Source organism: Staurois parvus, unplaced genomic scaffold (assembly GCF_062004578.1).
Source record: "Staurois parvus isolate SC_StPar_1 unplaced genomic scaffold, SC_StPar_1.0 ptg001288l, whole genome shotgun sequence".
Classification (NCBI taxonomy): Eukaryota; Metazoa; Chordata; class Amphibia; order Anura; family Ranidae; genus Staurois; species Staurois parvus.
The window spans coordinates 793997-810605 of NW_028319084.1; the positions used below are offsets into that span (position 1 = coordinate 793997).

The following is a 16609-nucleotide window of genomic DNA, read 5'->3' on the forward strand; positions in this document are numbered from 1 at the left end:
CGGGTACCTGAATTTGACAGGTACCCGCTCTTACTTCCGCAGAGTTTTTGTTTGATCTTAGCTGTTCCTCGATCCAGCTGCGCGCTGTCTTCCCGGCTTCTGTAATGGCGCTCGGCATGACAGCCGGGTGCCCAGTGCGCATGAGCGAGAAGCACTTGCGCTTTGTGATTGGTCCGGCGGCTTCTGGGATCTGTCATGTGTCCCAGGTACCGCCTTACCATTCACAAAGAGCACCGCTTCTTGCGCATGCGCACTTGGCACCCGGCTGTCGTGCCCACACTACAGAAGCCGGAAGACAGCGCGCCGCTGGATAGAGGAACAGGTAAAAATAAGAGAAACATGAAACTTGGCAAAGAGCCACAATATACAAAATATGATAAGAGGCAAAGAGCCGCATTAATTTTGGCCGGGAGCCGCACGCGGCTCGAGAGCCGCGTGTTCGCCACCCCTGGGCTAGACAATGGCTCCCTAACTGCCATTAGGTATCTAGATGAACTCCTTGGACCCCATTGTCAGACCATACGCTGGTGCAGTGGGTCCTGGGTTCCTCCTGGTGCAGTGGGTCCTGGGTTCCTCCTGGTGCAGTGGGTCCTGGGTTCCTCCTGGTGCAGTGGGTCCTGGGTTCCTCCTGGTGCACGACAATGTCCGGCCTCATGTGGGGAGAGTATGCAGGCAGTTCCTGTAGGATGAAGGAATTGATACCACTGAATGGCCCCCACGCTCGCCTGACCTAAATCCAATAGAACCCTTCTGGGATGTCATGTTTCGGTGCATCCATCAGGTTGCACCTCAGACTGTCCAGGAGCTCAGTGATGTCCTGGTCCAGATCTGGGAGGAAATCCCCCAGGACACCATCCGTGGTCTCATTAGGAGCCTCCCCCGATGTTGTCAGGCATGCATACAAGCACGTGGGGGCCATACAGACTACTGAGGACCATTCTGAGTTGCTGCAATGACATTTCAGCCAAATGGACTCGCCTGCTGCATCATTTTCCACTTTGATTTTGGGGTGTCTATGAATTCAGTCCTCTGTAGGTCGATAATTTTCATTTCCATCAAGCGATGGGGCGTCCTTACGTTCCTCACCCATCCCCCGTCCATGTCAGTATAGAGATCCAGCAGGGGCGGACTGACCATTCGAACACAGCCCGAGGGCCCGGGGTCAGTAGGGGGCCCCATGAAATGCCCCTGGTACCTTTTCATAGGCTTTTTTGGGTGTGTTTTGAGTGTGGGCAAGGACACATGGGCCCCATGATCCCCTAGTTCCGGGGGCCCCATGAGTTGTCAGTCCACCCCTGAGCAGGAGATTCCCCCCCATTGAGATTTGATGGGTTTTCAGTGTTCCTGTCATTTTGTTCAGCTGTGTAATTGCACTCCCTGCCCTGAGGAGAACATAAAGTCACCTGCACCCTGTGAGGAGAGCAGTCATATGACCCCCTCCCCGGCTCCTCATTGGCCGGTCTGCTCTCAGGCGGGAATGTCTCTGTCGGTGTATTTCTGTGGTAGTATTCGTGGTGGACGGGAGGACCGGGCTCTGTATGAGCGGATCGTCCGGGAGTTACAGCGATATGGGACGGTGCTGACCGAGCATATCGTCCGACCGGAGATCACTGAAGCCGGTAATGGCAGCCGTACCTGGCCTGTCACCTGTAGGGCTCCGACAAGATGGCGGCACCCTGGTGACACCATGTGGAGGCTGCAGTCCGGGTATATATCGCCCGGGGAGCGGAGATCAGAGGGCTGTATGGGGGAGGTGGGACATGACAGCTGGGGGCTCCTAGAGCTCTATAGGGGAGGAGGAGCTTGGCAGAGAAGGGGGGTATTGGAGCTGTATGGGAAGAGGGAGGGGACACGTGACAGAACTGGGGTACATAGAGGTCTGGGGAGGGGCTGGGAACAAAATGTCTGGGGGTTCATAGAGCTTTGTAGGGGTACAGGACAGATCTGGGGGTTCATAGAGCTTTTTGGGGGTACAGGACAGATCTGGGGGTCATAGATCTATATGGGAGTACAGGACAGATCTGGGGGTCCGTAGATCTATATGGGAGTACAGGACAGATCTGGGGGTTTGTAGATCTATATGGGAGTACAGGACAGATCTGGGGGTTTGTAGATCTATATGGGAGTACAGGACAGATCTGGGGGTTTGTAGATCTATATGGGAGTACAGGACAGATCTGGGGGTTTGTAGATCTATATGGGAGTACAGGACAGATCTGGGGGTTCGTAGATCTATATGGGAGTACAGGACAGATCTGGGGGTTCGTAGATCTATATGGGAGTACAGGACAGATCTGGGGGTTCGTAGATCTATATGGGAGTACAGGACAGATCTGGGGGTTCGTAGATCTATATGGGAGTACAGGACAGATCTGGGGGTTCGTAGATCTATATGGGAGTACAGGACAGATCTGGGGGTTCGTAGATCTATATGGGAGTACAGGACAGATCTGGGGGTTCGTAGATCTATATGAGAGTACAGGACAGATCTGGGGGTTTGTAGATCTATATGGGAGTACAGGACAGATCTGGGGGTTCGTAGATCTATATGGGAGTACAGGACAGATCTGGGGGTTGTAGATCTATATGGGAGTACAGGACAGATCTGGGGGTTGTAGATCTATATGGGGGGTAAAGGACAGATCTGGGGGCCCGTAGATCTATATGGGGGGTAAAGGACAGATCTGGGGGCCCGTAGATCTATATGGGGGGGTAAAGGACAGATCTGGGGGCCCGTAGATCTATATGAGGGGTAAAGGACAGATCTGGGGGGTCGTAGATCTATATGGGGGTAAAGGACAGATCTGGGGGGTCGTAGATCTATATGGGGGGTAAAGGACAGATCTGGGGGGTCGTAGATCTGTATGGGGGGTAAAGGATAGATCTGTATGGGGGGTACAGGACAGATCTGGGGGTTTTCAGATCTATATGGGGGTACAGGACAGATCTGGAAGTTCATAGATCTATATGGGGGGGGTACAGGACAGATCTGGGGGTTTACAGATCTATATGGGGGGTACAGGACAGATCTGGGGTTTCATAGCGATGCAGGAGGACAGGTCTGGGGGTTTATAGAGCTTTGGGGGGTACAGGACAGATCTGGGGGTTCATAGAGCTGTATGGGGGGTACAGGGTGGAGCTTGGAGGGGTCGTAGAGCTACAGTGGGTACAAAAAATAATCACATTTTGTTGCTTTGCAGCCAGAAATGAAGACAGACACAGTTTTTGTTTTAGCCAGCTGTATTTACTGCAACTTATAACATCCAAGTGAAAGAACACCAACATGTCAGAAAAAAAAAATTCAGAAACAGAATCAGAGTTGAAAAAGGGATTCCCCCCCCCCCCCCCTTTCCTCCTAAAAAATGACTTGTAAACTCAGTCAGGTGTAGCTAATCACCTTCTCAGTGGCACACAAAGCCATTTGACATTCATCTGTGATCAGCAGGGGGTCATTGTGATTGGCTCAGCATAAAGAGCTTTCCTGGAGCATTTCAGTCCCTGGTAGTGTAACTGAAGCAAACAATCAGCTATGGGTGGCAAGGCACTATATCTGGGATCTCCGGCATAAAGTTGTGGACAGGCACAAGTCAGGCGATGGATAAAAAAAAAAATACAGAGGCTTCCTCAATGCCTAGAAGTGGAGTGAAGTCTATGATGAAGTGGAAGGTATTTGGTACAACAAGGACCCTCCCTGGATCAGGACGTCGCTCCAAACTGGATGGAAGAGCCAGGAGGAAACCGGTCAGAGGCGACCAAGAGGCCTCCTGCAACTCTGAATCCGTGTCAGGAATTGATGATACAGAGTGGTCATTGTAGTCATGTGACACCAAGATCACCAATCCTCCACAAATGGGGCTTGTATGGGAGGGGTGCAGGAAAAAAGCCGCTCCTCAAGAAAGCAGTCACCACTGAGCTTTGCCAAAACAGACCTTGACCCCGGGTTCACACTGATGCGGTGCGGAACTTGCAGCGGTTTCAGTGCGACTTCTGCACCGCATCAGAATCGCCCCCCGTTCATTCGAACCACTGCGGGTGTGTATGTTAACAACCCCCCCGAAAGTGGTTCGCAAAACGCGGTGCGACGTGAAGACTCGGATCACATAGGTGTGAATACCCATGCGATCCAATTCTAGTGCGGACCCAAAAAAGGGACCTGCGTGTTTTTGGTGCGGGTGCGGTGTGATTAAAGCCATACAAAATGTACGACTCCGATTGCACACAAATCACGTGATTTGTACAGGCATGCGGTTACTGTGCGAATCACTGCACCACACCGATGTGAACCCAAGCTGAAGATTCTGAGGCCACATGGAGAAAGAGGTTCTGGTCAAAGGAGACGAAAATGGAATGATTTGGCTTCAACACTAATTGATCCAGGGAATATCCGATTGCCTCTCGGGGGGGGGGGGGGTCAGGATGGAATTTTTTCCCTGCAGGAGAAAATTGGATCGTGCTTTGCTGGGTTTTTTGCCTTCCTCTGGAGCAACTGTGGGTGTAGCATTATAACTTTTTTTTTTTTTTTTTTTTTTAATGGTTGAACTGGATGGATTTTTGTCTTTTTTCAGCCAGACTAACTATGTAACACTAAATGGTATGTCTGGCTGGAAATCCAATCCAGCTCACCATCCAAATCCCACCATTCCTACAGTACAGCATAGAGAGGGGAATATCCTATTATGAAGGGGGGGGTGGTAATATCCTGTTATGGGGGGGTAGTAATATCCTGTTATTGGGGGGGGTAATATCCTATTATGAGGGGGGTGGTAATATCCTGCTATGGGGGGTGGGGGATATTATCCTGTTACGGGGGGGAGGGTAATATCCTGTTATGGGGGAGTGTAATACCCTTTTGTGGGGAAGGGTAATATCCTGATATGGGGGGGGGGGGGGGAGTAATATCCTAATATCCTGTTATGGGGGAGGGTAATATCTTGTTATGGAGGGGGGGGGAGTAATATCCTATATCCTGTTATGGGGGAGGGTAAGATCCTGCTATGGGAGAGGGTAATATCCTGTTATGGGGGGGGGGGGGGGAGAGTAATATCCTGTTATGGGGGAGGGTAATATCCTGTTATGGAGGAGGGGGGGGGAGTAATATCCTATATCCTGTTATGGGGGGGGGGGGGGAGTAATATCCTGTGGTGGGGGAGGGTAATATCCTGTGGTGGGGGAGGGTAATATCCTGTTGGGGGGGGGGGGGGAGTAATATCTTGTTATGAGGGGGGGGTAATATCCTGTTATGGGGGAGGGAGTAATATCCTGTTATGGGGGGTAATGTCCTAATCTGCTATGGGGGGGTAATGTCCTAATATCCTGTTATGGGGGGAGTAATATCCTGTAATGGGGGGGCAGTAACATCCTGTTATGGGGGCTTCTCTGCAGCCGGGACTGGAGCACTTGTCAGGATAGAAGGAACATGAATGGGGCAAAATCCCGTCTCATTGTGGAGGAAAATCTGCTGCTCTCTGCTAGAAAGTTGTCCATGGGAAGGTGGTTTACCCTCCAACATGACAATGACCCAAATCACATGGCAAGAATCCCCCCCAGTGATTGGAGGAGAAGGGGAATGTCCTTGCATGGCCGAGTCAGAGTCCAGACCTAAACCCCTTTGATAATCTGTGGAATGACTTGAAGACTGCAGTCCACAGTCACCATCAAATGTAACTGAACTGGAGCCGTTCTGCAAAGAAGAGCAGATAAATATTACAAAATCTAGATGTGCAAAGTTACTCAACAGACTAAAGGCTGGAATTAAAGCAAAAGGGGGTTCAACAAAATACAGACACAAGGGGGGGGGATCCTTTTTCCAACTCTGTGATTCTGTTTTTGAAAAAAAAAAACATTCTGACTTGTTCTATCTTTCATTTGGATGTTATAAGTTGCGCTGAGTAAATCCAGTTGGATAACACAAAAATTTCATTTCAGGCTTCAAAGCAACAAAATGTGAGTATTTCAAAAGGGGGGGGCATTCTTTTCTATACACATTGTTTACGGGGTAGAGGATGGGGGTGGGATGACAGATCTGGGGGTTTATAGCTCTCTATGGAGGGGACATGACAGGGATGAGGGATCATAAAGGTCTTTGGGGGATGGGGGGCTGTGTGAAAGAAATGTGGCTCATAAAACATGGAGGTGAACATGATATCTGGGGGTCATAGAGGCTCTATAAGGGGACATGTAAAAATAGGGGGCTTATCAAGCTCTATACGGGGAGAGATGGGAGTCATAGATTTCTGTAGAGGGAGGCTACATAACAAAGCTGGGGGTCATAGTGTTCTTGAGGTAGGAGGGGGTAGCATGACAGTGCTGGGGGCTTTTGGAGCTCTATGGAAAGGGGGTTCACAACTGAGCTGGTGGCTGACTATAATTTATTGGGATTACAGATCTGGGGGAATGACAGATTTTGGGATCTATAGTTCTCTGTGATGGTGGGCATGACAGTGATGGGGGTCTTAAGGGAGGGAACCGCATGACAGAGCTGGGGGCTCATAGAGCTCTATGGGGGAGGAAGGGGTGCTACATGACAGAGCTGGATCATGGGGGGTCTATGAGAAGTATGGCCGTGCGGAGGGATAATAGAACTCTATGGAGGAGTGCTAAATGACAGAGCTGGGCGTCAGAGTTCTTGTGGGTGGGGAGGACAGCATGACCGTGCTGGGGGCTTTGGAGCTCTAAGGAAAGGGGGTTCATAACTGAGCTGGTAGCTGACTATAATTAATTTACTGGGGTTATAGATGTGGGGGAATGACAGATCTTGTGGTCTATAGCACTCTGTGATGGGGGGCATGACTGTGATGGGGGTCTTAAGAGTTCTTAAGGGAGGGAACAGGATGACAAAGCTGGGGGCTCATAGAACTCTGAGGGAGGAAGGGGGTGCTACGTGACAGAGCTCGGGGGCTTATAGTGCTCTATGGGGTAGGAAGGGGGTGCTACATGACAGAGCTGGATCATGGGGGATCTATAAGGGGCATGGCCATGCGGAGGGATAATAGAACTCTATGGAGGAGTGCTAAATGACACAGCTGGGGGTCATAGAGTTCTTGAGGGTTGGGGGTAGCATGACAGAGCTGGGGGCTCATAGAGCTCTATGGGGGAGGAAAGGGGTGCTACATGACAGAGCTGGATCATAGGGGGGTCTATGAGGGGCATGACAAAGCTGGGGGCTCATAGAACTCTATGAGGGAGGAAGGGGGTGTTACATGACAAAGCTGGGGGCTTATAGAGCTCTATGGGGGAGGAAGGGGGTGCTAAATGACAGAGCTGGGGGTCATAGAGTTCTTGGGGGGGGGGGGGGTAGCATGACAGGGCTGGGGGCTCTTGGACCTCTAAGAAAAGAGGGTTTCATAACAGCTGGTAGCTGATAGAGATTTAATGGGGAAGGGGGGAAGAAAGTTTGGGTTTCTAGAGCTCTATTTGGGTGGAGGAATGCCGCAGAGCCCCCAATATGAGGCAAGGCAATTTGAGGGTCTGCAGGTTGTGAGCAATGTTCATGTTACACCCCCAAAAGGACGGAATCCGCTTTTAAGCGAACTCATATTTGTAAGTTTCATGAGACTGACCTATGTGGTGAAAGGATCCACGTCTTCTACTCTCCTGGGTGAGGGCCAGGCTGTTCCTCAAGCCAAGGCCAAGGGGGTCGCCACTTTTAACAAACGCATTAAGTTCTAATGAGGGTTATCTTTGGCTAGTAGATGTACGCTGACCTCTCCCGGGAAGGATGGTCCTCCTGTCCCCGTAGCGTACGCTGACCTCTCCCGGGAAGGATGGTCCTGCTGTCCCCGTAGCGTACGCTGACCTCTCCCGGGAAGGATGGTCCTGTCCCCGTACCGTTCGCTGACCTCTCCCGGGAAGGATGGTCCTCCTGTCCCCGTAGCGTACGCTGACCTCTCCCGGGAAGGATGGTCCTCCTGTCCCCGTAGCGTACTCTGACCTCTCCCGGGAAGGATGGTCCTCCTGTCCCCGTAGCGTACGCTGACCTCTCCCGGGAAGGATGGTCCTCCTGTCCCCGTAGCGTACGCTGACCTCTCCCGGGAAGGATGGTCCTCCTGTCCCCGTAGCGTACTCTGACCTCTCCCGGGAAGGATGGTCCTCCTGTCCCCGTAGCGTACGCTGACCTCTCCCGGGAAGGATGGTCCTCCTGTCCCCGTAGCGTACGCTGACCTCTCCCGGGAAGGATGGTCCTCCTGTCCCCGTAGCGTACGCTGACCTCTCCCGGGAAGGATGGTCCTCCTGTCCCCGTAGCGTACGCTGACCTCTCCCGGGAAGGATGGTCCTCCTGTCCCCGTAGCGTACGCTGACCTCTCCCGGGAAGGATGGTCCTCCTGTCCCCGTAGCGTACGCTGACCTCTCCCGGGAAGGATGGTCCTCCTGTCCCAGTACCGTACGCTGACCTCTCCCGGGAAGGATTGTCTTCCTGTCCCAGTACCGTACGCTGACCTCTCCCGGGAAGGATTGTCTTCCTGTCCCAGTACCGTACGCTGACCTCTCCCGGGAAGGATGGTCTTCCTGTCCCAGTACCGTACGCTGACCTCTCCCGGGAAGGATGGTCTTCCTGTCCCAGTACCGTACGCTGACCTCTCCCGGGAAGGATGGTCTTCCTGTCCCAGTACCGTACGCTGACCTCGCCCGGGCAGGATGGTCCTCCTGTCCCCGTAGCGTACGCTGACCTCTCCCGGGAAGGATGGTCTTCTTGTCCCCGTAGCGTACGCTGACCTCTCCCGGGAAGGATGGTCTTCCTGTCCCCGTAGCGTACGCTGACCCCTCCCAGGAAGGATGGTCTTCCTGTCCCCGTAGCGTACGCTGACCCCTCCCGGGAAGGATGGTCCTCCTGTCCCCGTACCGCACGCTGACGACCTCTCCCGGGAAGGATGGTCCTCCTGTCCCCGTACCGCACGCTGACGACCTCTCCCGGGAAGGATGGTCCTGCTGTCCCCGTACCGCACGCTGACGACCTCTCCCGGGAAGGATGGTCCTGCTGTCCCCGTACCGCACGCTGACGACCTCTCCCGGGAAGGATGGTCCTGCTGTCCCCGTACCGCACGCTGACGACCTCTCCCGGGAAGGATGGTCCTGCTGTCCCCGTACCGCACGCTGACGACCTCTCCCGGGAAGGATGGTCCTCCTGTCCCCGTACCGCACGCTGACGACCTCTCCCGGGAAGGATGGTCCTCCTGTCCCCGTACCGCACGCTGACGACCTCTCCCGGGAAGGATGGTCCTCCTGTCCCCGTACCGCACGCTGACGACCTCTCCCGGGAAGGATGGTCCTCCTGTCCCCGTACCGCACGCTGACGACCTCTCCCGGGAAGGATGGTCCTCCTGTCCCCGTACCGCACGCTGACGACCTCTCCCGGGAAGGATGGTCCTCCGGTCCTCCTGTCCCCGTACCGCACGCTGACGACCTCTCCCGGGAAGGATGGTCCTCCTGTCCCCGTACCGCACGCTGACGACCTCTCCCGGGAAGGATGGTCCTCCTGTCCCCGTACCGCACGCTGACGACCTCTCCCGGGAAGGATGGTCCTCCTGTCCCCGTACCGCACGCTGACGACCTCTCCCGGGAAGGATGGTCCTCCTGTCCCCGTACCGCACGCTGACGACCTCTCCCGGGAAGGATGGTCCTCCTGTCCCCGTACCGCACGCTGACGACCTCTCCCGGGAAGGATGGTCCTCCTGTCCCCGTACCGCACGCTGACGACCTCTCCCGGGAAGGATGGTCCTCCTGTCCCCGTACCGCACGCTGACGACCTCTCCCGGGAAGGATGGTCCTCCTGTCCCCGTACCGCACGCTGACGACCTCTCCCGGGAAGGATGGTCCTCCTGTCCCCGTACCGCACGCTGACGACCTCTCCCGGGAAGGATGGTCCTCCTGTCCCCGTACCGTACGCTGACCTCTCCCGGGAAGGATGGTCTTCCTTGTCCCCGTACCAGAACACTGCTCCAGCCTCAGAAATTGCTGTGTGAGATCAGCCATGCCTTGGAAGCTCAGCCTTTGTGCTCCATAGTGAAGCTCATTTCCAGGCAGTGAGTGAGCGGAGGTGGTTACCAGCATTGATCTGAGGTTGTGCTCCTGAATTATGAAGACCACACATTTGCAGTCTGGTACCGGCCTTGTGCCAAGCTTGTATCGGTTTGTGTTAGAGACGGATCGATATCAGGATTTGGGGAAACTGCGCGTGCTGATCTCCTGTGTCGTCTGTTGTAGGGGAAGATGCTTTTGAAAAAGGAGACAAGTTCATCCACGACAGAGATGTTAAGTGGCTTCAACAGGCCGATGTGGTGGTGGCAGAAGTGACCCAGCCGTCCCTGGGTGTCGGGTATGAGTTGGGCCGGGCTGTGGCAATGAACAAAAAGATCCTGTGCCTATTCAGACCATCTTCTGGACGAGGTGAGGAATGTTTATACAGGGTTTGTTTCTGTTTAGTTTTCTTTTTTTTAGTCCCTTTCCCTTATGTTCACCTGGTGATCTGGCCAGTAAGTCTGTTAGAATAACATCCACTCTTGAAGATGTAGCTGTTTAGAGGGCTGGGACAAACCAGTTATCACGGTCAGGGGTGCTTACAATGATCAGCTTTTATTTACTTATGTAAAACCTTTATCCTAAGACAGGGGTGTCCAAACTTTTTTGGAAGAGTGCCAGATTTGATGAAGTGAACATGTGCGAGGGCCGACCATTTTGCCCGACATTCTGATGAACCATTAACATTAAATGCAAATGAACTATTTTATGCAAAAGTTTATTGAAAACGGCATACTTTTCATTTTGTGACTTGGATGACAAATCTAAACAGGTGTTAAATCACTCTGCCAGCACAGGGAGAAGGAAAGCCCAAATCTCGCGAGATCTCGGAGGTCGCGAGATTTGGGCTTTGTTTCTCCTTGCACTGTCTGATGACATCAAGCGATCCTGAGCACCAATCCATTATAGCCCAAATTGATACCGTATTTTTCGCTCCATAAGACGCACCTGACAATAAGACGCACCTAGGTTTTAGAGGCGAAAAACAGGAAAAAAAAATTCTGAACCAATGGACTGCAGACATAGTACAGGAGATGACCAGAGACTGCGGACACAGTACAGGAGATGACCAGAGACTGCGGACACAGTACAGGAGATGACCAGAGACTGCGGACACAGTACAGGAGATGGCCAGAGACTGCGGACACAGTACAGGAGATGGCCAGAGACTGCGGACACAGTACAGGAGATGGCCAGAGACTGCGGACACAGTACAGGAGATGACCAGAGACTGCGGACACAGTACAGGGGATGACCAGAGTCTGCGGACACAGTACAGGGGATGACCAGAGACTGCGGACACAGTACAGGGGATGACCAGAGACTGCGGACACAGTACAGGAGATGACCAGAGACTGCGGACACAGTACAGGAGATGACCAGAGACTGCGGACACAGTACAGGAGATGACCAGAGACTGCGGACACAGTACAGGAGATGACCAGAGACTGCGGACACAGTACAGGAGATGACCAGAGACTGCGGACACAGTACAGGAGATGACCAGAGACTGCGGACACAGTACAGGAGATGACCAGAGACTGCGGACACAGTACAGGGGATGACCAGAGTCTGCGGACACAGTACAGGGGATGACCAGAGTCTGCGGACACAGTACAGGGGATGACCAGAGTCTGCGGACACAGTACAGGAGATGACCAGAGACTGCGGACATAGTAAATAATGGTAAATGGTAGCCCCAGTAGTAATTCCCTGTGCACCACCTGGGATCACTCGGCCCACGTTCCGGACCCCACAGATGAGCTGCCCAATATATAACTTACGGCCCTCCACTAGCGATTCTGCGAACGCCACTGAGGACTCCAGGGATCTGTCGAGCGGGAATTGACGTCATCAGCCGGCACACAGAGAAGGAAAGCAGAAATCTCACGAGATCTCGGACGTCGCGAGATTTGGGCTCTCCTTCCTGCACCAGCTGATGATGTCAAGAGATCGCTGGAGTCCTCAGTAGCTTTCAGGGAATCACTACCGGGGGCCGTAAGTTATGTATTTGGGTAGCTCACCTGTGGGGCCGTTTCAGTCCGGAACGCGGGCCGGACTTTGGACATGCCTGTCCTAAGAGGATCAACACTGTTGCTGTACCTGCGTGTAAAGTGTGAGCTGGAATTTGGCTTCAGTTTGTTAGTGTATCTACAGTGGGTATAGAAAACCATCCCCCCACCTTTACAATAGTCATTTTGTTGCTTTGCAGCCTAAAATGAAGACGTACAGTTTTTGTTTTATCCAGCTGTATTCTCTCAATCTCTCTATTCTATTCATTCTCTCTATTCATTCTCTCTATTCTATTCATTCTCTCTATCTCGTCGTATCCGACCCTTGGCGATTGCATGGACTGTCATCTGTAAGCGACTTTTTCCATGAATTCTCTTAGCCATTATTTACAGGGTAGGTTGCCAGGTCTTTCCCCAACCATGCAGGAGGATGAAACTAGGACAATTTAGACAGGAGTCAATTAACCTGCCAGCATGTCTTTGGAGTGTGGGAGGAAACCGGAGTACCTGGCGGAAACCCACGTGAACACAGGGAGAACAATCAAACTCCATGCAGGAGGCGCCATGGTTGGGAATTGAACCCATGATTCGATTACTGCAAGGCAGATGTGCTAACCACTAAGCCACTGTGCCGCCCATTTACTTTATAGTGTAATGTATAACATCCAAGTGGAGGATAGAACACCAACATGTCAGAAGATGGGGAAAAAAAAAAGCTTTGCTCTGGGTGTCAAAAAAAAATTTTTTTTTTCTTTCTATTATTTAAAAGAGAAGTATGGGCAAACTAAAAGTCATACGATTGGGGATTACATCTACTTTAAGCACTTGCTGCCAATCAACTTATGGATATGTCCTTGACTTTAAAGCGGAGTTCCACCTGAAAGAAGAAAAAAAAAAGTCAGCAGCTACAGACTTTTAAAATACAGCCACTTACCTGTCCCTCGGTCCAGCGGTGTTCTCACCAGGGCTGGTTTCATTGGCCGTCTTCTTGCGCCAGCATCTTTAGTGTGGGCACCCAGCTGTGACAGCTTGCAGCTTTACCTCAGGTGCCCGCTGCGCATGTGCGAGTAGCACTGTGCTTTGTGAATGGCCCCGTAGTCTTCTGGAACCTGTCACGTGTCCCAGAAGACGGGGGGGGGGAGGGAGGACAACTTCCACTTCCGATCGCCTAGGTCAGGGATAGGCAGCTGTTGCAGGACTACAAGTTCCATCATGCCTCTGCAAGTCATATCTGTAACTGTGTTTTTTAATGTTGCAATGCCTCATGGGAAATGTAGTTCCACAACAGAGAACCGCAGGTTGCCTACCCCTGGCCTAGGTGATCGCAGCGGAAGTGGGAGCGGGTACCTGTCAAATTCGGGTACCCGCTCCCCAAAGATGCCAATCCTTAATGGGGAGCGGGGGACAGGCTTAAAGTGGAACTTCCCCGTGTGTGTGTTAGTATATGTTCGGGGGTTCTCATTTTCTAGCAAAAAATACTGATTGTTACATGTAAACAAAAAAGGGCCAGAAATGGTTTGGAGCTGAAGGGGTTAAGTAGCGTCTGGTGTAACGGCACTAAAACTTATGGCCAACTTCAGGCAAGCTGGTTGTGCTGTACACAACCCGAGAGCCAGCAAGTCCTTATCACAGGGAAGTGTGGGCACCTGGTAAGTGGCTGGAGGCTCATTGGGCTCAGATGAATTGTCTGTACCTGAGAGCTCCATCCTTCCTTCCCTCTGCAGCCTTTTATATGAATGATTAGCCAACGCTGCTGTGTTCTTGTATCCCATATTCATTCTCTGCTATCACCTTGTGCTCTTCTATTTCTAGTACTGTCGGCAATGATTCGGGGTGCCCAAGACGGACACTCGGTTCTTGTTAGGGACTACAAGCCTGACGAAATGGAAGGAATGCTTTCAGAATACTTTACTGTCACCTTCCCATCATTGTGACTCAATACCTGCAAATTGTGTGATTTAATAAAAGGATTTTTTTTTTTTTCCTGACTTTTCTTCTTATGTGTCGCATCAAGAATTAGGAGATTTGCAGATCAATATTCCAACATGCTTGTTCACAGGATAGTAAGCAGAATCTTGCCATACATCAGATGCGTGGTCTCTGGGGGGGGGGGGTGTTACCACCCATTCCTGAATGGCTGAACTGCCCTATACGGTTCAGTAGTCTGACTGTCATGATCAACTTGAAAATTTAGCCTCAAGTGCAGCCCGCTGATGCTTTGAGAGCAATAGCAACAATAGCTGGCATGGTTGTGTGTTCAGGTGCATTGTGTCAAGTTAGGAAGCCCATTTGAATGACCTGTAATGCACCTCAAAGCCCAATGCTTTTGGTCCTGATGCATTTTTTTTGCAGTGTATCTTAACCCCTTTGCGCCGGCCGCACACAAATGTGCGGCCTCCCGGCGTCTGGGCCTAGAGGCCGAGCGGCCACACATTTGTGTCCATGTAACTAAATACATATGTGCTGAGAGCGCGCGCCCTGCGCGCTCCCAGCACACAGGTGTGGTACTCACGGAAAGGTCCCGGTCCGCTCTTTCGAACGGGACCTTTCCCGATCATGTGACCGCCGTGACGCGTCATCACGGCGGTCACATGATTCCTAAGCCACGCCCCAACTGCCCCGCCTCCCGGCGTCTGAATCTCTTAAAGGGCCGGGAGGCATCGGCGGGAAGGGGTTAATGCACATTGTAGAGGACGTGTGAGTAAATTAAACCTCATCCTTGGTGTCGGAGGCAGTAGTAATAACATTCAGTGTTGGTGTCAGTGGATGCAATAATAACCTCCAGTGTTGGTTGGGACGGGCGCGGCATCAGACCTCAGCCCTTCTCACCAACTTGTGACCGAAGGACTAGCCAATTTAAAACCGCGCTGCCACTTGCTTAACAATGCCACTCTCAACTGCACCCTGCTGCACCCTGCACAGAGATTTTCCATCTCACTGGACTACAATCTGTGTCAACAGCCTGAGAGCGATTGTTACTGGGTCAGGTTAATTACGCAATTAACCCTTCACACTGCCACCACCACCTTTTTACAGAGAAGGAGGAAACTCACTAATCTTAGCAGTAACACTATGATGTTTGAATAATCATCTGTATACACACTGTCATCGCAGGCAGATGTATCCAGAGGTTTTAAAACACACAGTAGCACTCTTCAGAGACAGGGATTCTTAGTTTGCATTAAAGAGCTTTAGAAACACTTCAACACTTTTCAGAAAATACAATTTATTACTAAAAAGGTCAAAATGGTGCAACAAAAATATTTACAGAAAAGATGTAACCCATATAGAGAGATGAAGGAAGAAGGTAGAATACTTGCAGAAGTCCTGGTTTAAGCAGAGTCCAAGTGTCCTGAACAAAAGGGTGCCTTCTCTCCCAAAGTTGGTTCCTGATGTTAAAAGGGAGAATCTCTTCATCTTACTCCCTAGGCATGACAGCCTTTTTTTTTTTAGGAACCCAGCAGGGTGTCTCCCTTCCTGGGACAAAGCCCACTTGATCTAAATGTATCCATTCAGGCATTGACTTTTAACCTCGTAGCAAGCACCTTTGTGAACAGTTTTGTATCTATATTTAGAAGTGATATAGGTCTTTAAGCTAGCACATTGTGAGCGATCCTTTCCTTTAGAACGATCGTTTTTTTATGCTTGCAGCGATTCTGCTCTTATTCCCATTCCCTCTCCTAAGGCATTCATAGATGTACAAAGTTTAGGGACCAATAGGTCTCCCAATTTCTTATAATACCCCATGGTAAACCCGTCGGGTCCTGGGCTCTTACCTCCTGCTGTGTTCTTCAGGGCATCATTTCTCCTTGGAAATCACATGGTTCTAAAGACACTCATTTTTCTTTTGATATTTTTGGCAGGTCTGCTGCTTTTTTAGGTATTCCAGCCGTTTTCCCCTCTTCTTCCTCTATACCTTTCGGGTACTTGTATTTTACATCATACAGCTTACTATAAAATTTTTGGAACGTTTCAGCAACGCCAGTGGTGGAGTAAACCAGTTCTCCTTTTTCATTCTTAATTTTTTCAATATTTTTTTTCCTTAAGTCTTTTCATCAGATATTTTCTTGGCTTATCCCCCCACTGATATCTTTCCTTTGAAACCCTATTGAAAATCCTCCTCGATTCCTGTTCCACTAGGTCTTTTTAAGTATGAGCTTCGAGTAAACCTGTGTCCTGTCTCTTTTTATGTGCCTGTTCTAATCTATACAATTCCTCCATCCCCTCCTTTATTTTTCTCTCACAATCTTTCTTTTTTTGCTCCGGCGGCTATCAGAACCCGGTGCGGTAACACGTGGTGTCACCCCTCCAGAGAGGTAGGAATGGGGCGGGAACCTCTAGTGCTCCTGCGGCTATCAGAATTCCCTTCACATACGCCTTATGTGCTTCCCAAGTGGTGGCCACAGAGACTTCCTCAGTTTCATTTAGCAGAAAAAAACTTGGTCTATTTCCTTCCTTAACCTTCTCTCCATCGCAGGGTCCTGTATAGACGTGTCATTTAGTTTCCACATTGCCCTTTAATTCCATTCTCCTCCTACCTTTAATCTCTCCGTGGCAGGAGCATGAGCCAAGATAGACATAAC

General features: G+C 51.2%; 1 protein-coding gene across 1 annotated transcript; it reads left to right on the plus strand.

Moving 5' to 3' along the window:
- Positions 1–1414: 1414 nt before the first annotated feature.
- On the plus strand, positions 1415–14008 carry DNPH1 (2'-deoxynucleoside 5'-phosphate N-hydrolase 1). The gene is made up of 3 exons (XM_089660934.1): positions 1415–1619; positions 10201–10383; positions 13839–14008. Exons 1-3 carry the CDS (start codon positions 1430–1432, stop codon positions 13958–13960), a joined length of 495 nt encoding a protein of 164 aa, XP_089517060.1. The 5' UTR covers positions 1415–1429; the 3' UTR covers positions 13961–14008.
- The last annotated feature ends 2601 nt before the right edge of the window (positions 14009–16609 follow it).